The 22,708-nt window shown below is 38.0% G+C and overlaps 1 protein-coding gene across 8 annotated transcripts in view; it reads right to left on the bottom strand.

Moving 5' to 3' along the window:
* Positions 1–18,131, bottom strand: part of LOC145516763 (erbin-like) — a 44,039-nt gene extending 25,908 nt beyond the window's left edge. For 7 of the 8 annotated variants that reach the window (XM_081518377.1, XM_081518378.1, XM_081518379.1 and 4 more), the window contains exons 1-4: positions 18,079–18,131; positions 5,128–5,227; positions 1,488–1,609; positions 31–192 (exon numbers count right to left, since the gene is read on the bottom strand). In XM_081518377.1, the coding sequence (XP_081374503.1) occupies positions 31–192; positions 1,488–1,609; positions 5,128–5,227; positions 18,079–18,129 (435 nt within the window). In that variant the 5' untranslated portion in view covers positions 18,130–18,131. Of the gene's footprint in view, positions 1–18; positions 193–1,487; positions 1,610–5,127; positions 5,228–18,078 lie in introns of all 8 variants that reach the window. The other variant, XM_081518376.1, reaches the window with a different exon arrangement.
* Between the last annotated feature and the right edge of the window lie 4,577 nt (positions 18,132–22,708).

Genomic DNA, 22,708 nt, shown 5'->3' with positions numbered 1-22,708 from the left:
TAAATTGAGCTTTCTAACTTTCACACCCACATCATTATTTACAACTTGCTGATCTTCATGTGGTTTCAAATCTTTTCCAGAGTCTTCATTAGTCTCTTCATCTTTTAATCTATGTACAATGGTTTGAACAGTTTTGACCATATTCTTAAGCTCATCCGGGTATGGTGTTGGATATCTCTTCAAATTTCCCTCCTAAAGAAATAAAATAAGAGATAATTTTAAATTATCTCACAATTCAAAGTACAGGTATTTCTTTTTAAAAAATTTTTATTGGAGTATAGTTGATTTACAGTGTTGTGTTATTTTCTGTTGTAGACCAAACTGAATCAGTTACACCTATACATATACGTACTCTTTTTTAGATTTTCCATATAGGTCATTACAGAGTATTGAGTAGAGGTTCCTGTGCTATACAGAAGGTTCTTATTAGTTATCTACAGATAAATATTTCTAACATCAATCTCAAAATTTAATCTATAGTCCATCTTAATTATACTACATATCTAGCTCATAAGGTAACTGTGAAGACAGATGACAGGCCTTTGAAAGCATTTTAGATCAATAAATGCATGGTTTTATTGATAGTAAAAAAAAAAAAAAAAAACAAACTCCAGTTACAGATTTCAATGTTTTAAAAGCTTTTTTTAGTAGACTTAAATATATTCCATTTGGAGATATATGGCATGGATATTGCCAATACTGTCACTTGGCTTTGAAACAGATACATGTTTTCCAGCTAGATAATTATGCAAACAGACATAAAATTCCTACATTATGATGACTTATGTGCCAGAAACCAAACACTTCTAAGATCAGCCTAATCATCATTTTCTAGAATTCAGCCAGCTTTATTATACAAGAGAAAAATAATCACATCCATAACTAACTTGGAAATGTTTATTTGCTGCTTCTATTACTATAACACAGTCTCATAAAGAAACAAAATGTTCACCTCAAAGAGTTGTTCATCCCTTTAATATATAAAGAAATCATTAAAGAAAGGAAAGGGGGAAACAATAATCTATTTTTCTCTTATATTTATGTACACTGTGAAATTTGGTTTTTATTCACACAATTTTATATTGTTCTCAAATACTTTCACATCATAAATGTACTGGATCAATAAAATTTCAAATGCCTTGAGGGTAAGGAATGAAACATATACTTCTTTGTATCCCTGACAATAGCACAGATGAGCTATATAGTACCTAATAAATGCAGGCTTCCCAGGTGGTGGTAGTGGTAAAGAACCCACCTGCCAATGCAGGAGACAGTAAGAGACATGGGGTTGAGAGGATCCCCTGGAGGAGGACATGGCAACCCACTCCAGTATTCTTGCCTGGAGAACCCCATGGACAGAGGAGCCTGGCAAGCTTATGGTCCACGGGGTCACAGAGTCAGACATGACTGAAGTGATTTAGCATACATGCACCCAATAAATATCAGGAGACTTGTTTAAAATTTGAAGGAATAAAGAATAGACTCACTCTGGGAGGTGCCTCCCTTTCATCTTTGTCTTCATCACATTCAAATGCCACTTGAGCTCGCTGTTTCCTCTGCTCCTCCCACAATGAAGGATTAAAACTTTCATTATCTGATATAAACATAACTAGAGAAAAACAAAAACAAACAAAACCCCACTATATTTTACTATAATTATGAAAAACTATTACTTGCTCATAATTTTATGAGATATGTTCATTACAATAAATAAGACTGGTCAGTGTCAGCAGCTATAAATGCTACACTAACAACTAGGCTGTATTTCTAACATTTCTTCACAATAGCAATCACACATCTTTTTTTTCTTTAAAGCTCATTTGTCTTGTTTTTTTATGAGAAAGATTCCTGAAGAGAATACAACAATTAAGACACTACAGATACATACTTGTGTGTAGTTCCCTATAAAAAATAACACAGTAACACACAAATCATTTCATCCAAGTTTTGGCATTCAGAAATATAAATTCCAATATTGTTTATTATATACTAGAGGAGGGGAGTTAACATAGAAAGAAGAAAATATTTTGGTAAAAAAATGACCACCCTGATGGCCCCTACTTGCATTAAACATAATACATAGTTTGACTATGTAAACAAAGTGATTGCAAAATATTCTTTATATCAAAACTAGGGAAAATTTGAAATTTAACAAACTCAACACTTACATATCTTGCTATCTGATACAATATTAAAGCCTTAACAGCTGTCAAAGTTTTTTGCTTCCTATTAGGCAACCAGAACAAAAATTAATCCATTTAACTATTACATATCACCTTATAGAAGTTTGTGCAATAAAAAAAATAAAATCACAACTTATTTTCTGCCATTAAAAGAAAACAACAAGAGATTAAAAGCACCTTTTTAGCTAACAGAAAAACTGAAACCCCAAATACAGTCAGTTTGATTATTTCCACAAAACCAGCATAATTATCATTTATTGTTAGTCCTTCTTTTGGGCTTCTTACCCTTCTTTAAGCTCATATCCACAGGAAGAATACCATGAAACCAAATACTAACAACAGGAATAAAGCTTTATTTACCTTTTTCTTTGTTTTAATTATTCAGTTCAAAAATTTTTACTTGCTTTGTGTTGTTGCTTAATATTAAATGAATTACAGTGTTTGTTTGTGCAACGAGGCTCAAATTCCTGGGAGACTTTACTGACATATTTTCTGTGGTATGCTTGGAAAGGCAAGCAGAGCCAAGCAGTTTCCAACAAAGTCTACTTCCAGGACTGAGAGAGAGGATTTCCCCTCCCATCTTGGGATTGTTTTGTCACAAGAAGGATTCAGAATCTAATAAAGCACTACAGATGTGTGACTTTGTGCAATTCCCTACAAAAAGTAACATGGTAATTATATAAATATTTCATTCAAGGTTTGGCACTCAGAACTAGTCTTCCTAATTCCAATACTGTTCATTATGTACTAGAGGTGGGGATGAGGGTTAAGACTCCCAATTATCAGCCTATCCCAAAGATCTCTAAGAGTTTTAGATTATATCAAAGCAATTTTACATCAGAATTTTTTCAGAACCCCAAGGAAAGTAACTTTTACCATTCCTCTCACTCCTGTCAACTTCTGGTCATCTATACTTTCTATCCTTTAGTATAAATCTCACATCTTTTGAGATTCAGGGCATCAGGTAGTAACATTACTTTTTCTGCATTTTAGAGGCCACTAGATCTGATCACATTGGCATATTCATTCGGGATTCTAGCATTTGCCTAGCGTGTTTCTCTCTACCTATATGTCATATGTGAAAGTCGCTCAGTTGTATCTGACTCTCTGTGATCCCATGGACTATACACAGTCCACGGAATTCTCTAGGTCAGAATACTGGAGTGGGTAGCTTCTCCCTTCTCCAGGGGATCTTCCAAACCCAGGGATTGAACCCAGGTTTCCCACACTGCAGGCAGATTCTTTACCAAATAAGGTACCAGGGAAGTCCAAGATTACTGCAGTGGGTAGCCTGTCCCTTCTCCAGTGATTTTCCTGACCCAGGAATCGATCCGGGGTCTCCTGCATTGCAGGCGGATTCTTTACCAACTGAGCTATCAGGGAAGCCCTATCTACCTAAGACCTGCCAAAATCCTGAATGATGACAATGTGTGATGACTCCAACAATACATTTCATAATTTCTTGATGTCCTCAATTTCAATGTCCATCTGCATCTCATCCATGTGATTCAAAATCATGGTACTCCTCAAGACCTTAGCTTGTGTAATACCTGACTACTCCACTTGTCCATCTAAATCATTCACTTATTATTGCTGGTAAGTATTGAGTTCCTTAACCTCATTTCCTTTTCTTCCTGTAAAAGCATTCTTTTACTCCCTTCTCTATTCACCTTAGATTTCATGACATACTACTTCTACCACTCTCATCTTTTTTCCCCCTTTCCTTAAGTCATACCTACCCAATCAATCCTGTAACATGGTATTTCTATCACCTACCTTCTTTGCCCTGGAATTCAGAGAAAAATGATATAACCTTGTGGTTTAGTATCACTACAAATTTATGGTATTCTCTACGCTTTGTTCCATCTTCAACACTGCTCAGGAATTCATTCCAAGTCAGCCTGCTCTCTCACACAAAATCACCACCACTTACCTCAGGTGCCCTTCCCCCAACCTATAGAGGCAATTTTCTCTTTGACTTCACTGAGAAAGTAAATACAATAAAAACCCTCAGACTGATACTGCTCCCCAATATCCTGTTTTCTTCAGTTATAAATTTATTGTTATATAGATCCATTCTTCCCCTTTTTCCTGTTTAAGACTGATTCTTCTAACTAGGCTCAAGATACCACACCTTATCTTTCAAATTTATCCATCATTATCCCCCTTTTCACATCATGAGCTTCTGCAAAGTATTTAAGATCTTAAATACTTAGATCTGGGACTCCCCTGGCGATCCAGTCGTTAAAAGACTCTGTGCTTGCAATGCAAGGGACATGAGTTCAATACCTGGTTGGGGAACAAACACCCCACATGCCTCAAGAAGCAGCCAGGGGTGGGGCGAGGATCTTAAATACTTACATCTAACACAATGCCTGGCACATGTGTGGTAATAAAAACAGAATGAATTAAATGTGAAGTGTCTACTCTCAAAGTATTAAAAATTCCACCTTAAGTACATTATGTTTTCCGACTCATTTATTTCTCAAACACTGTGATAAAGGAAAATGCTTCTCTTGCAGTTAAAAAGAAATCCAGCTGCCTGACCATACCAAATGTAGTTTCTGATTGAATCTTGTGAGTATACTAGTTACAGTGCTCTCATAATACCCAGTGAAATACTTTACATATGAACTCTAAGAGGACCCAGAATATTACAAACTTATCTCATACTTTTCTGTTGAAGTCTCCCCACACTAAAATGAATCTAACAAAATCAAACGAATCATTTAAGATAACATGGTATAGATATACCTCTAAATTCAACTATCTATAACTCTGAGATGCTGCCTTATTTTCCTATTTTCAGAGAACTTCATTAACCAATTCTCAAATTTTCTTGAAATCAGTAAAAGTCTCTGAGACGTAAAATTCAATTCACATCTTTGCTATACTTTATCAGTATCTGTTTTTTTAAAAGGAAAAGAGATTCTAAAATTCCTACCATCCTCAGTTCTTGGCTGCTGAGGGAACATGTAGTTAGTAAGCACCATTTTCTGGGTCTCGGAATCAGTCTCTTTTTGAAGAGGTATCAGGGGTTTGGACTAGGAAAAGAAAATAAATGTTTAATTTTCAATAATCCTATAGCAAATACATATAGAGCAAATCTTCTGAATAAGTACTCACCACTTTTTCTATTAAGTATCAATGTGTAGGTTACAAAAAATTTTAATATACATAATAAAACTTTAAACATTGATTTGAAACCTTGTACAAAACTAAAAAATAAAATTTAGCTTTTAATACAAAGCAAACTCATACTGTATTGCAATTATCACTGACTATCAGTACAGTTTTAAAAGTTCTCATATATTAAATACATCCATAGTCCAATAATTACTTATCAGAGTGATTTTAACAACACCAAAAACTAAGCCTCTTCATTTTATGTTATTTTGCCCCTACCAGCATTCCCCTTTGAGAAGATGCTTTTGTAGAAACAAGTTAAGAGGTTTGGTCTAGTTATGTGCAGGTTTATTTTAGCAGAAAACAGACACTAGGCTGTAACCTTTTCTCTTCTCTCTTATCCCCTGTGTCTCCTTTCTCCATTAATGCAACACCAAGTTACTCAGTGCCAGAGCTGGAAACCCCAACTATTTCAGATCTCATTTTTCCTTACAACTTTCCCCCTAACTAGGCTAGTAAGTGCTCTCAATTTACTTCTTCAAATAACTAATACTTTTGCTAGCCTACTGACCTAACATTCTACCAATCCAAGCCTTGGCTAACTCCAGACAAGCAGGAATTACCCAATTCTCCCCTCAACCTGCCACTCCATCAGTTAAGTCTTTGGATTTACTCTTGTGAAAACTGTGCCACTACCTAATGTCATCCTATAATCTTACTCCCATTCAGACATTTCCTCTGTGCCCCTCTCCTTGTTACACAGTAAAGATATTGCCCTGTGTCTCAAACATCATCAGTGAGAACTTTCTTGACCTCCTCAGATAACAGCAATGGTAGACCTACTCCCTTCCCAAAGACAGCACTTGCCTGAAGCCTTCTCAGACACAAGTTGCTTCTTCTCCCACACTGCAGGTGGAGATAGCTTACAAATGCTACAAGATCATTACTCCTCTTTCAAGTATAAGCACCCCTTCTTTTGAGAAAGATTAAGCCCTGCTTCATTCAAGCTCCTTTTCTAATACACAATGACCTTCTAGTAGTATCCAACTACTTCTGACTCTTTTATGCCAAATCCTTCAATAGTAATGGGTAATTCCATAGATATAAAAATGACACAGCCATACTTTTAGCCCAGTTATTTCTCAGTAGATGAGGAGTGGGTTGGAAGAAGGAAGGAAGTCTACTTAGGTGGACATATCAAAATTATCTGGGAGGGACTTCCCTGGTGGCCATGTAGTTAGGATGTTGGGCTTTCACTGCTATGGTTCAATCCCAGGTTGGAGAACTGAGATCATGCAAGCTGTGTGGCATGGGAAAAAAAAAAAAAAGAACACAACTAAATTTAACTACACAGTTAGTTACATAAAAGACAAAGTTAAAAAAAATTATCTGGGAGGGGGAATTCTCCGGCAGTGCAGTGGTCAGGGTTCTGGGTTTGATCCTTGGTCGGGGAACTAAGATCACACATGTTATGTCATGTGCCTAAATAAATACATAAATAATTTTTTAAAGGTAAAATAAAATTATCTGAGAGGCTTCTAAAAAACTAATCACACTCCTAAAAAAGTTCAAAATTAACTGTGGCAATGGTTGTACAGTTCTATGAATATATTAAAAACCTCAGAACTATGCACTTTAGGTGAGCTGTACAGTACGTGATTTAGATTTCAATAAAGGTGCTGTAAGAAAACTAATCATCTTTTATTGAGAGCAAAGACAGAAAGAGGTTGAGAAGTATTTATTGAGCCTCTCCATCCCCTAAATACTTAACTCCAATTATCTATTTCATTTTGGATACTCATTCTACTCCTTTGCATAATTTCTATAATATAGCCTGTTAAATGTTCTTTCTCTGAAACCTAAAATTACTTGTTCAACAAGTATTTTCTAAGTGCCTCCTATATGCAAAGCACTGTGACAGTCACTAGGTATAGAGTGATGACCAAACCATCTTCAATGATTCTGTAGAGCTTATAATATATGAGAGGAGGGACAGAGACAACAAAATCAATTACAATACAATGTAAGAACTAGGTAGAGAGGGTACAGGGCGCTAAGAAAACACAAAGAAGGAGGTATTTGCTTACCAAAATCTTGAGTGATGAGGAAAGCATTCCTGAAAGAAAGCCCTCCTAGTTGAGGATGAGTAGACATTAACAGATAAGAAGAGGGAGGAAGAATGCTCCAGGAGCACAGAACTCATTTGGGGAAATGAGAATAAAGATGTGAGGGGAGGAGATAAAACTGGACAATAACACGATTAAAGGATCAGTTGAGTTCTAGTGTGGTTCTGAATGGAATTAGGGTGACAGAAGATTACGGGCTGTGGCAACACTGGAGGAAGAGACCTGTCAGGAAGCTATCTCAATAATCTTAAGTCAACACTACCCAACAGAAAATAATATGAGATAAAAAATGAGAACCATAGATAATATACAATTTTCTGGTAGCCACATGTTTCTAAAAAAGAGATTAACTTTGACAATATATTTAATTTAAACTTATTCAAAATACTGTCATTTTAATGTGTAATCAATAATAAAAATTGTTGATTGATTTTACAATCTTTGTTCATACTAAGTGTATAAAATTTAGTGTGTATTTTACACTGATAGCACATCTCAATTTGGACTAGTCACAGTGACTACTGTTTTGGACAGTGCAGGTATAACTGAAAGATGATGGTGGACTGTATTTAAGGAAAGGAGGAGCAGGGATAAAGCAAAGCACAGAAACATCTGATAAATTAATATTTAATGGTTAAGCCTAGACAGAGTTTAGCTAGGCTGGGCCGAGGGCCGGGGGCAGCAGCGAGAGGAGTTACCCCGGGCCCAAGGAGCAGGGGCTGCGTGGGCACAGGAGGGCCGAGAGGAGTTACTCCACATTCAAGGTCAGGAGGGGCCATCGTGAGTAGATACCCGTTGTCCAAGGTAAGGAGCAATGGCTGCACTTTCCTGGAGCAGCCGTGAAGAGATACCCCACGTCCAAGGTAAGAGAAACCCAAGTAAGACAGTAAGTGTTGCGAGAGGGCATCAGAGGGCAGACACACTGAAACTAAAATTACAGAAAACTAGCTAATCTGATCACACGGACGACAGCCTTGTCTATCTCAATGAAACTGAGCCATGCCGTGTGGGGCCACCCAAGATGGATGGGTCATGGTGGAGAGGTCTGACAGAATGTGGTCCACTGGAGAAGGGCATGGCAAACCACTTCAGTATTCTTGCCTTGAGAACCCCATGAACAGTATGAAAAGGCAAAAAGATAGGACACTGAAAGATGAACTCTCCAGGTCGGTAGGTGCCCAATATGCTACTGGAGATCAGTGGAGAAATAACTCCAGAAAGAATGATGAGATGGAGCCAAAGCAAAAACGATACCCAGCTGTGGATGTGACTGGTGATAGATGCAAAGTCCGATGCTGTAAAGAGCAATATTGCATAGGAACCTGGAATGCTAGGTCCATGAATCAAGGCAAATTGGAAGTGGTCAAACAGGAGATGGCAAGAGTGAACGCCGACATTCTAGGAATCAGCGAACTAAGATGGACTGGAATGGGTGAATTTAACTCAGATGACCATTATATCTACTACTGTGGGCAAGAATCCCTTAGAGGAAATGGAGTAGCCATCATGGTCAACAGGAGTCCGAAACGCAGTACCTGGATGCAATCTCAAAAACGATAGAATGATCTCTCTTCGTTTCCAAGGCAAACCATTCAATATCACAGTAATCCAAGTCTATGCCCCGACCAGTAACGCCGAAGAAGCTGAAGTTGAACGGCTCTATGAAGACCTACAAGACCTTCTAGAACTAACACCCAAAAAAGATGTCCTTTTCATTATAGGGGACTGGAATGCAAAAGTTGGAAGTCAGGAAACACCTGGCGTAACAGGCAAATTTGGCCTTGGAGTACAGAGTGAAGCAGGGCAAAGGCTAATAGAGTTTTGCCAAGAGAATGCACTGGTTATAGCAAACATCCTCTTCCAACAACACAAGAGAAGACTCTACATGTGGACATCACCAGATGGTCAACACCGAAATCAGATTGATTATATTCTTTGCAGCCAAAGATGGAGAAGCTCTATACAGTCAGCTAAAACAAGACCGGGAGCAGACTGTGGCTCAGATCATGAACTGCTTATTGCCAAATTCATACTTAAATTGAGGAAAGTAGGGAAAACCACCAGTCCATTCAGGTATGACCTAGATCAAATCCCTTATGAGTATACAGTAGAAGTGACAAATAGATTTAAGGGACTAGATCTGATAGAGTGCCTGATGAACTATGGACAGAGGTTCGTGACATTGTACAGGAGACAGGGATCAAGACAATCCCCATGGAAAAGAAATGCAAAAAAGCAAAATGGCTGTCTGAGGAGGCCTTACAGATAGCTGGGAAGAGAAGAGAAGCAAAAAGCAAAGGAGAAAAGGAAAGATATTCCCATCTGAATGCAGAGTTCCAAAGAATAGCAAGGAGAGATAAGAAAGCCTTCCTCAGCGATCAATGCAAAGAAATAGAGGAAAACAACAGATTGGGAAAGACTAGAGATCTCTTCAAGACAATTAGAGATACCAAAGGAACATTTCATGCAAAGATAGGCTCGATAAAGGACAGAAATGGTATGGACCTAACAGAAGCAGAAGATATTAAGAAGAGGTGGCAAGAATACACAGAAGAACTGTACAAAAAAGATCTTCACGACCCAGATAATCACGATGGTGTGATCACTCACCTAGAGCCAGACATCCTGGAATGTGAAGTCAAGTGGGCCTTAGAAAGCCTCACTATGAACAAAGCTAGTGGAGGTGATGGAATTCCAGTTGAGCTATTTCAAATCCTCAAAGGTGATGCTGTGAAAGCGCTGCTCTCGATATGCCAGCAAATTTGGAAAACTCAGCAGTGGCCACAGGACTGGAAAAGGTCAGTTTTCGTTCCAATCCCAAAGAAAGGCAATGACAAAGAATGCTCAAACTACCACACAATTGCACTCATCTCACACGCTAGTAAAGTAATGCTCAAAATTCTCCAAGCCAGGCTTCAGCAACACATGAACCGTGAACTTCCAGATGTTCAAGCTGGTTTTAGAAAAGGCAGAGGAACCAGAGATCTAATTGCCAACATCCGATGGATCATCGAAAAAGCAAGAGAGTTCCAGAAAAACATCTATTTCTGCTTTATTGACTATGCCAAAGCCTTTGACTGTGTGGATCACAATAAACTGCGGAAAATTCTTCAAGAGATGGGAATACCAGACCACCTGATCTGCCTCTTGAGAAACCTGTATGCAGGTCAGGAAGCAACAGTTAGAACTGGATATGGAACAACAGACTGGTTCCAAATAGGAAAAGGAGTACGTCAAGGCTGTATATTGTCACCCTGCTTATTTAACTTATATGCAGAGTACATCATGAGAAACGCTGGGCTGGAGGAAGCACAAGCTGGAATCAAGATTGCTGGGAGAAATATCAGTAACCTGATATGCAGATGACACCTCCCTTATGGCAAAAAGTGAAGAACTAGAGGCCCTCTTGATGAAAGAGAAAAAGTTGGCTTAAAGCTCAACATTCACAAAACTAAGATCATGGCATCTGGTCCCATCACTTCATGGCAAATAGATGGGGAAACAGTGGATGACTTTATTTTTCTGGGCTCCAAAATCACTGCAGATGGTGATTGCAGCCATGAAATTAAAAGACACTTATTCCTTGGAAGTCAAGTTATGACCAACCTAGATAGCATATTAAGAAGCAGAGACATTACTCTGCCAACAAAGGTCTGTCTAGTCAAGGCTATGGTTTTTCCAGTAGTCATGTATGGATGTGAGATTTGGACTATAAAGAAAGCTGAGCACCGAAGAATTGATGCTTTTGAACTGTGGTGTTGGAGAAGTCTCTCGAGAGTCCCTTGGACTGCAAAGAGATCCAATCAATCCATCCTAAAGGACATCAGTCCTGGGTGTTCATTGGAAGGACTGATGTTGAAGCTGAAACTCCAATACTTTGGCCACCTCATGAGAAGAGTTGACTCATTGGAAAAGACCCTAATGCTGGGAAGGATTGGGGGCAGGAGGAGAAGGGGACGACAGAGGATGAGATGGCTGGATGGCTTGATGGACATGGGTTTGGGTAGACTCCGGGAGTTGGTGATGGACAGGGAGGCCTGGTGTGCTGCGATTCACGGGGTCACAAAGAGTCGGACACGCCTGAGCGACTGAAATGAACTATGTGTGTTGCCCTTAGATCTAAAGTGTAAACAGCATGTAGTTGTATCTTTTTTATCCATTAAGCCCATCTATGTCTTTTAACTGGTGCATGTATTGCTGAAAGTTTTACTTTCGTTTTAGGTTGGAAGGATTCATCAACAAAATAAACCACTTGTTACACACATAGACAATTTCAACTTTTATAGATGGTTATTTGGCTTAATCTGGAGTCCCAGTTGAGAAAGAGTCCTGGGCGGTGCATTCACCTCATGGGTAAGACTTCAAATTGCTGTTTTGGGGGCTCCTGCTTAAAATCCCAGGTTGTAGAATATTACCAGCTTGCAAGCAAAAATGCAGCTCTGGTTTTACTTTAACATTTTTTACAATGCTGTTTCTTTCACCTTGTGAGTCATAGGATTTTGTTAGACTCCAGGGGGTTGGTCAGATCTCTAGGGGCTAAAGAATTCCAAGAACCACTCCCTTTCTTATCTAAAGTGTTGATTGACTTACTGTGCATGCAGGCAGGCATGGAATATGGGCAGTGTCTGGGCAGGTGAGCAGGTCAGAGGCCCACTCTCCTGCTTCTGAAGCCTGACAAGACTTTCTCCTTTTTAATTTCCCTAACAGTGCATTTTATCCATTTACATTCAAAGTAACTACTAGCAGAAGACTTACTATTGCCATTTTGTTAATGGTTTCCCATATATCCTATAGCTTCTTTATCCCTCCTTTCTCTACTTGCTATCTTTTCTGTTTGATTCATTTTAATTTTTTACAGTGATTTTAATTTTTTATGTTTTGATCCCCTTCTCATTTCTCTGTATGTATACTATTTAGATATTTTCTTTGTGATCACTATTGTAATAAAATAAAATATAAAAGTCTTAACAATCCATTTTAAACGATAACACCTTTCTTTTTAAAAATATATTCATTCATTTATTTATTATTGGCTGTGTTCAGTCTTACTTGCAGCATGTGGGTTCTTTCGTTGTGACGCATGGGCTTCCCTTTAGTTGTGGCATATGGGCTTAGTTCCTTGAGGCATGTGGGATCTTAATTCTCCAACCAGGGCTCTAACCCATGTCCCTTGCATTGGAAGGCAGATTCTTAACCACTGGACCACCAGGGAAGTCCCTAAACTGATAACACCTTTAATTGCATACAAAAACTTGGGCTTCCCAAATGGCACAGTGATGAAGAATCCATCTGCCAATGCAGGAGATGCAAGAGACAAGGGTTTGATTCTTGGGTCAGGAAGATCCTCAGGAGTAGGAAATGGCAACCCGTTCCAGTATTCTTGCCTGAAAATTTTCATAGACAGAGGAGACTGGTGGGCTACAGTCCATGGGGGTCAGAGAGTCATATACCACTGACCACACACACACACAGTCCTATATATTTCTGTCACCCTTCTTAATATTATTGATGACAAAATTAGCTTCTTTAAAATACTGTGCATCCACTAACAGGGATTTATAATGGCTATTTTTTTTTTTTTAAGTATTTACCAGATAGTAAAGTTATTCACACACCTACATTAAATATTACCAGATTCCGTATTTGTCTATGTATTTTCTTTACCAGGAGTTTTATATTATCATGTGGTCTTGTGGTGTTGCTTATCATTCTTTCACTTCAACCTAAAGGACTCATTTAAGCATTTTCTGGGCTTCCCCTGGTGGCTCAGCTGGTAAAGAATCCTCCTGCAATGTGGGGGACCTGGGTTTGATTCCTGGGTTAGGAAGATCCCCTGGAGAAGGAAACAGCTACTACTCCAGAATTCTGGCCTGGAGAATTCCATGGACAGAGGAGCCTCGTGGGCTACAGTCCATGGGGTCACAGAGAGTTGGAAACTACTGAGCAACTTTCACTTCACTTTAAGCATTTTCTATAAGGCCAGTCTAATAGCCACGAACTCCCTCACCTTTTGGTTATCTGGGAAAGTCTTAATTTCTCCATTGGTTTTAAAGGACAGTAGTTGGTTGCAGATTTTTTTCTTTCAGTACTTTTGAATATATTATCCCACTCCCTTCTAGCCTGCAAGTTTTCTGTTAGGAAATCTGCTTATAATCTAAAGGAACTGTATGTGATGAATCTATTTTTGTGCTGCTTTCAAGATTCTTTGTCAGTGTCCTATGACAGTTTGTGATGTGTCTTGGTAAGTCTTCCAATTTATCCTAGTTGGAGTTCTTTGAGCTTCTTGAATCTGTATATCCATTCCTATGTCAGATTTGTGAATTTAGGAGCTACTAATTCTTAAAATAGATTCTCTGCTCCTCTTCTTTTTCTTCTCCTTCTGGCACTCCCAATAATGCATGTTTTTCTGCTTGATGGTATTTCATAAGTCCCCCAGGCTCTCTTCATTTTTCTTCATTATTCTTTTTTTTTTCTGCTCTGCCACAATAATTTCAATATCCTATCTATGAATTTGCTGATGCTTTCTTTTGCCTGGTCAAAGCTGCTGTTGAGTCCCTCTAGTGAATTTTCTAATTCAGTTATCATATGTTAGTTTCAGAATTTTTGTCTTCTTCATTGTTTCTCTTTGTCAGTATTCTCATTTTGTTAATGAATCATTTGTCTCTTATTTAGCTGTCTACTCTGCTCTCTTAATTCATTGAGCCCCCCTATAATGACAGTTTTGAATTATTTGTCTGGTGATTCATATATCTCCATTTTTTCAGGTCACTTTGTGAAGACTTCACTTGTTCCATTAAATGTGCCACGTTTCTTTGTTTCTCTGCACGTTTCTTGCTGGGATTTTGGCATCTGACAAATCAACAATCTCTTTTAGACTTGCAGTTTGGTTCTGTATAGAGAGGATTTTCTCCACTAAACCTGATTAGAGGTTCTGGAGACCTGTCAAGCCTTTTCTGTGGATGCATTTTCTCTGGGCTTATCTATGTATGTAATCTCCTAAATGAGGAGTTAGCTGGTTTCTACTCAGGAGTCCTCTCTTATTTGTGCACTAGGGACTCTCTAGTGCTATAGTAAGCAGTGATATCACTGCTTATTGCAGTTCCACATGTCTGTCTGTGGTACTACACTCTGGTGTATACTGATTGTTCTCTAAGACCCACAAGCTTACACCTTGTTCCTGCCTGTGCTTAGATTCAGGTAAGAGAGTAATCAGTCCCTCACACAGCACCCACTAAAAGTCAGAATGTTAGGGACTTCCCTAGTGATCCAATGGCTTAAACTCCATGCTCCCAATGCAGGGGGCCCAGGTTTGGTCCCTGGTCAGGCAACTAGATCCCACATGCTGCAACTAAGATTTCACATGCCACAACTAAAGATCCCACATGCAGCAACTAAGAACTAGCACAGCCAAATAAATAAATATTTTAAAAAGTTAGTAAAAGTCAGAATGTTAGATGTACGTTCTATCCTTTTCTCTCCCCAGGCAGTAGATGGGATCTGACGGTTTTCTCCAAATCACACTGCACAGCATGAAGGGCTCTGGCAAAATCAGTTGAGTTCAGTTCAGTCGCTCAGTCGTGTCCGACTCTTTGTGACCCCATGGACTGCAGCATGCCAGGATTCCCTGTCCATCACCAACTCCTGGAGTTTACCCAAACTCGTGTCCATCGAGTCGGTGATGCCATCCAGCCATCTCATCCTCTGTTGTCCCCTTCTCCTCCTGCCCACAATCCTTCCCAGCATCAGGGTCTTTTCAAATGAGTCAGCTCTTCGCATCAGGTGGCCAAAGTACTGGAGTTTCAGATTCAGCATCAGTCCTTCCAGTGAACACCCAGGGTTGATCTCTTTTAGGATGGACTGGTTGGATCTCCTTGCAGTCCAAGGGACTCTCAAGAGTCTTCTCCAACACCACAGTTCAAAAGTATCAATTCTTCGGTGCTCAGCTTTCTTTATAGTCCAACTTTCACATCCACACATGACTACTGGAAAAATCATAGCTTTGACTAGACAGACCTTTATTGGCAAAGTAATGTCTCTGCTTTTAATGTGCTGTCTAGGTTGGTCATAGACAACACTTCCGAGGAGCAAGAATCTTTTAATTTCATGGCTGCAGTCACCATCTGTAGTGATTTTGGAGCCCAAGAAAATAAAGTCTTTGTTTCCATTGTTTCCCTATCTATTTGTCATGAAGTGATGGGACCAGATGCCATGATCTTAGTTTTCTGAATGTTGAGCTTTAAGCCAACTTTTTCACTCTCCTCTTTCACTTTCATCAAGAGGTTCTTTAATTCTTCTTTGCTTCCTGCCATAAGTGTCCCAGATTTTCATACCAGGGTTTGATATGGTTGTTTTTGTACCTTGCCTGGGGTGCAGGAGCCTTTTAACTTGTTTTCTGCTCTTTCATGTAAGTATTTGGTCTGTGTACTGTTGTGTCTCCACAGAAGGATGAGAGTCTAGGGCTTCCTATTCCACCACCTTACTGATATTATTCTGGTTTTGCATGTGTGCGTGCGACCCCATGGACTGTAGTCCACCAGGCTCCTCTGTCCATGGGATTTTCCAGGCAAGAATACTGGAGTGGGTTGCCATTTCCTCCTCCAGGGGATCGTCCTGACCTAGGGATCAAAGCCATGTCTCTTGTGTCTCCTGCATTGGCAGGCAGATTCTTTACCACTGGGCCACCTGGGAAGCCCATTACTTCTGAGCTTGGCCCTCTTTTAAAGTTCTCATCTGATTAGGCTGGGTCCATAACCTTTTGATTCCTTCAAAGGAACCTGATTAGGTATCTTAATTTCATCCACAAAACCTTTACAATTTGCTATATTCGATTAACTAGAAGCCAAGTCACAGGTTCTACCCATATTCAAGGGGAACTGCTAAGTCGCTTCAGTCGTGTCCGACTCTGCGCGACCCCATAGACAGCAGCTCACCAGGCTCCGCCGTCCCTGGGATTCTCCAGGCAAGAATACCGGAGTGGGTTGCCATTTCCTTCTCCAGTGCATGAAAGGGAAAAGTGAAAGTGAAGTCGCTCAGTCGTGTCCGACTCTTAGCGACCCCATGGACTGTAGCCTACCAGGCTCCTCCGTCCATGGGATTTTCCAGGCAAGAGTACTGGAGTGGGGTGCCATTGCCTTCTCCATTCAAGGGGAAAGAATTACACAAAAATACATATGTCAGGGGTCAGAATCATGGATTCTTTGTGAGATTTCTGCCTACCACACCAGTCATAGCTTAGTTGGTGATATGGGTACTTACAGAGATGCTCTAGTCTAACCTCAAGTGCTTCCAGGACCTATATTAAATCTTGGCATAGAAGTGTTCTCTGACCCCTCTTAAAGCTAAAAATGGAACTCTTGTTCTAATGTCAGTCTCTTCTCTCATCAGCTAAGGATGTGACAAAGGCTAACAGTACATGAGGCAGGCTCTTACTAAAGATTTTATTTTCGAGTAAATGACTACATTTAAATTTTCTGGTGTTTCACAACCCAGTAACTTCACTCCATTGTTCCCTGAATGTCCCACATCTCTGAGCCTTTGTTTGGGAAGTTTTACATATCACTGAGTTGTACAAAACAGAAACTCACTGAAATGAGCTTCAGAAAACATTAGAGGATTTTTAGTGTGGATCTAGAGGAAACTCCCAGAATCCAAGAATATTAATTGGGTTTTATCAGGGACTGAAACTAATATATATATAGATAGTTAATAAACAAATGTAGTACATAAAATACATAAAAGCTAATATAGAAAAATGTTAATGGAGAAATCTAGATGATGTATGTTCCTTAAAACCTTTTACACTTGCTGGACAAAAAAAAAAAGGTGTAGGTCTAAGAACTATAGAGACCAAAAGAATACTATAGAGAGCTTGGAAAGTCTGTGTATGCAGATATACCTGATATATAATAAAGACTGAAACACAGATCAGTAGAAAGATATAAGCTTGTTTACTAAATGATGTAAACAAGGGGGCTGATCCCAACATTAGATCATATACCATGATGGACTTCAAAGGACTAAAATCTGAATATTAATAATAAATAGCTAACTAGTCAAAGTAAATGTGAGAAAATAGCTTTTTGATACAGCAACAGGGAAGATTTAAGAACAATAAAGCATGATAATTTGTCTTCATCTGTGTTAAACTTTTTTTTCTAAAACACACCATAAACAAAGTTAAACAAACTAGACTGGGAATAGATATTTGCAATGCCTAAAATAAAAGGAGAATAATATTTAGAATAGACAAGGAAGTACTACAAATCAGCCTTGTAAACATCAGAAAAATGGGCAAATGGAATAGGATAATTATTTAATGGTAAACCTTAATGGCTAACAAGTCTATGTACTTATCAAACTCACAAGTAATTAAAGGAATGAAATTTAAACCAATGTCAAATAGAATGTTATATTCATCAAACATGCAAAAGTTAGAAAGTCATATAATACTATTTGCAAATATGTGGGGAAATGAGATCCATATTTAGCTAGTGAGAGTATCAACTGATGCAGACTTTGTGGAGATGGTTTTAGCAGTATTCTGTGAAATTAACAGTATCTATGACTAAGCAATTGTAGTCCTAGGTATATATTCTAGACAAATTTTCAAAGTTTCAAAAGAATGAAATGAATGCAGTACTCACCACTGTGGTGTTTATGGCAGCAGGGAGGTGATGTGGAGACATCAGAAGCATCCTTCGCTACAAAAACGGATAAGCCAAAGGTAGTGGAGTCAAACTGTATGTATACACATCATGTGTGACAGAAAAAATCAAGAGCCTGTTGCATTTACTTGTGTAAATAGAAACCACAAACACGCATAATACTATATGTCTATTCTTTGTGTTATCACTATTCACCACATGAATTCCAAATTAGAATCTTCTATTTCATTATTTATTATCTATTACATTATTCTATTACATTATTTATTATCTATACTAAGTACACTTATCTTTGATCTACTACAAATGGTTTTGGTTCCATTATTTCTTGGATCCCAATCTACTTTTGAGATTAAATTTTCATTTTATTCCAATATATTCCCTAGTACATCTTTTTGGTTTACATTAAAAAAAATTTTTTTCGTCTGTACCATGAAGCACGTGGGACCTTAGTTCCATGACCAGAGATCAAAACCATGCCCCCTGCAGTGGAAGCACAGAGTCCTAACCACGAGACCACCAGCAAGTCCAATCCTCTGGTAACTTTTTGGAAAATATGGGAGGTAAATTTTGAAACCTTGGATTTCTGAAACTGTATTTTGTTCTCAGACTGAAACAACTTAAAAGTTTTGGATATATTGCTTTACTGTATCCTTGCATCCAACGATGCTGATGAAAAATTTTAAAGTCAATCTGATTTTGTTCAATTTGCAAGTAACTTCCTTCACATTGTGGAACTTTGCATGGTGCCCTTTATACCTGCTCCTAATGTCATGAAGATGTATTTAGAAGTATGTGCAAGTTACAGTTTTTGTTTAGTTATGAATGGACCGATTTGATCTGTGGGCCTATGTTGTGCTTCAGAACTAGGAAAGTTTTGAATTTTTTCCCTCCTTCTGTATCTATTGCCTCTCTTTTACCTTCAAACTCTTATTGGATCCTAGTTGGAACATGAAGACTTCTCATCTCACATCACACTATTTAATTATTTTGCCTTATATTCTATGGGATCCAAATCTAGACGGGGTGGTCTGCTCTTTAGATGTACACTTCCTACTTCTCAGCACTAACTTGTGGCAAGTTCTAATTTACATAATAAAGATATTTAAATTTTCCTAAGCTTGTTTTGTAAATTCAGCATTCTCACTTATCCATCAGAAGACACTGCTTTCAAATATTGATTTCTTTGGTGACTTTCTTCATGGTGTTGTTTTTTCAATTGTTTGCTAACTATGGTTGTCATCATAGTATCTGGTTGCAATAAGTGAATAACCTTCTCACAATACCCGCACTGATGGTGGGTGAAGGGGACATTCAACTGGGTGGGCCGTGCCACTTCAAAATGGCTGTGCTCGTTTTCTTTCTAAGCTGTGCATCCACTCACTGCTGCTGTCCTGAGTCAGACGTCTCCTACACACTGCTTGGCATAAAAACGGTCGTTATCCTAGAGTCTCATGATGCAGCACCCAATCGTTACAAGAACTCTTTCTTCATTGTCCCTCTCGACTTTTGAGGTGTCCTTGAAGTCAAATTCACCTTCCATGGTAGTCTTCTGTCCCTCTCTGCCCGAGGTCTTCCAACAGCTCTTCAAAGTTTATCTATCCACTGCACTCCTGTTTCCCCAAACTTTTGAAATTTAAATACTTTCACCTATCGTAGTATTAAATGTTTGTGACATCTAAGGGTGTGGATGAGAGGGGAAGCAGGAGCCAATATGCAACCTTAACAATTTCAAACCTGCACATGGTTCTGGGGGAAACCAACGCTCTTCTGAAGGATGATCCTAATGTGAAAGAAATGCTTTAATATCCGTTTCAGGATGGCATTAGTTCTGAGCTTTAGGTTTTGCCCTTCATGAAGAAGGCGAGCCCTACAATCATCCATCCTAAAAACTCATGCTCCACACTAATTTTTCTTTGACTTTACTTTTTATTTCTTCATTTTTAGTTTATTTTTCTTAGTGTTCTGTCAAGGAAATTAGTTGGGAAGAACACATAAAAAAAGATCCTTCTAAAGCTCTGCCTCGGAGGAACAAGATTGGTTTGATTATAGATTTAAGGAAGGTAGTTAGGAAAACTATTTGTCAACAATGTTGTTCATAGAAAATAAAAATAGCTCTACTGAATCACAAGGTGGTGGGGAAAAGAGCATAATTTTATAGCTTATACTTCTTAATTCACCAGTGATACATGAGCTTCTCATACTTCATCCTGAAATTACACTGAGGACTGTTTTAGAAGTTATATTGGCCAAATGAAATCCCATGAGACACTGTAATTGTCCCTCCTTGTTATATTTGAAATGGGAATAGTATCAGTAATATCATTTTTCACCCTCTCTCACAGAAGGTTCAGGAGTACCTTAATCATTCTCTAAAATAAAACCTGAGGAGATTCTACTGAGGTTATTTTTCCCAAATAAACTTTGACAGTTTAGAATTCTGCTTAAATTTTTGAAAGTGAAAGCATTAGTCACTCAGTCATGTCTGACTTCTTGTGACTCCATGGACTGTAGCATGCTAGGCTCCTCTGTCCATGGAATTCTCCAGGCAAGAATACTGGAGTGCATAGCCATTCTCTTCTCCAGGGGATCATCCCAACCCAGAGACCAAATGCAGGTCTCTCACATTACAGGCCGATTCTTTACCATCTGAGCCACCAGTGAACATTTTTGGGGATTATAAATTTTAATTTTGCAAACTGCTTCACAAAGAGAATGCAAAGTCTTAAAAAGAAGACAGCATTCTCTTACACATTTTCCAAAGCTATAAATGACTGTGCTTGCTATCCCCCAGGCTTAAAAGTTCTGCAGAGGTAAAGAAATTATACCTTTAGATGTTAAGATGGTCAACCTCATCTAAATTCTTTTAGAAACAAAGGGATTACCTCAAGGTTTGAGCTGGCTGTTTATATAATCTAGTGTACCTTTTAAAAGTAGTTTCTTGTTCTCTGTACATCATCAACTATTTGTATTTACTAATGCTTTTGATAAAACAAAATTATTTTAACTTTAACTTCAATCTCTTTCATAAGAAATCTACTTATTATACATTAGATAAGAAAGATAGCTGATAAGAACTTCAAATAATGAAAAAAATATCTTTTCAAATAGATATGACTGATCACCAATCTTGAACTAAGTAAAAAACATTTCTATCCCCATGGCTTCCTTCAGAAGTAAAAAACAGTAAGGGAAACCTGTATTTCCTTCACACCCAGGAATACAAGGGATTAAATGGTTAAAGGAAATAGCTGTTTTATGACAATTTTTCTCATCCTGAATTTCTAAATCACACAACTTTAAATAGCATTAGTTTCTTATCTATTCACTGTGCTATTTCTAACAATCTAGATGTATAACAAAAATTTAGAATGTTTTACAAATGCTAATAGGATTTTCTGAGCATAGCAAATATTTAAAACTTTACTTCTGTTCATGGCAATGTTTGGGTCTAAATAATTTTTAAGTATATATACAACTTTAAGTCCAAAGAGATCAGAAAAATATTTCCAAAATAAGTATGTAGGGAATTTTAGAATTTCATGGACTCAGAGGAACCAATGATTCTTTAATGAATCAGCATAAAACTGTAGTTTGTGTAAACAATTCTATACTGGACATATAATTTTTAATCATTTAAAATTTTAGGGTGGTCAATTTTAAACAGTTACTAAAAATAAGATAGCTTTGGTTTTTAATGACTTGCTACATAATACTTATTAAAAATAAGTATGTCAATTATGGCCATGGGCTTTAACTACAAATTACTCATCCTATTTCTTCAGAAGATTTAAATTATTACTTTTATTCAAATTTTGAGATTTTATCACTATCGAAACAAAAATTCTAATGAAGTGTTATTATTTCATTCTAATTTTCCAGTAGTTTAGAAGAAAACTTTGGCTATCCATTTAAGTACAAAACTATTTTTAGTTTTTCATATGTCATGTTACTTATTTTGTTAACAAACTTTCTTGCTTGACTTTGTGTTATGAGAACATTAAAAAAAATTTTTAAATTAACTAGAATACTAGTGCATATAATACTTGTTGCACTTCTAGTATTTCAATATAATATGTAGACAACTAACTTAAGTTTGATCACTGATGAATCAATTGTTCTTTGTGGCTTATTTCCCTTTCCAAAATCATAGTCTGTGTATCTGATTCAAGGTAAAGAAGTAAAAAATGTCATAATTATTTTTATGAAAAGCGAAAGTTGCTCAGTCGTGTCCATCTCTCTGTGGCCCCATGTACCATACAGTGCATGGAATTCTTCAGGCCAGAATACTGGAGTGGGTAGCCAGTCCCTTCTCCAGGGGATCTTTCCAATCCAAGGATCAAACCCAGGTCTACCACATTGCTGCTGGATTCTTTACTAGCTGAGCCACGAGGGAAGTCCAAGAATACTAGAGTGGGTAGCCTATCCCTTCTCCAGCAGATCTTCTCGACCCAGGAATTGAACCGGGGTCTCTTGCATTGCAGGCAGATTCTTTATGAACTGAGTTACCAGCGAACAGAACATGACTGTGAAAAATTGACTGAAACCAATACAAGATGGGAATAATTTTAGAATGCCAAAATTAGTACTTTAAAATAAACTATGAATA

This window comes from Giraffa tippelskirchi, chromosome 8 (genome assembly GCF_054371585.1).
Source record: "Giraffa tippelskirchi isolate mGirTip1 chromosome 8, T2T-mGirTip1v1.2.pri, whole genome shotgun sequence".
Taxonomy (NCBI): Eukaryota; Metazoa; Chordata; class Mammalia; order Artiodactyla; family Giraffidae; genus Giraffa; species Giraffa tippelskirchi.
The sequence above is the reverse complement of the archived record's forward strand: the minus strand, read 5'-3'. Positions and strand labels throughout refer to the sequence as shown.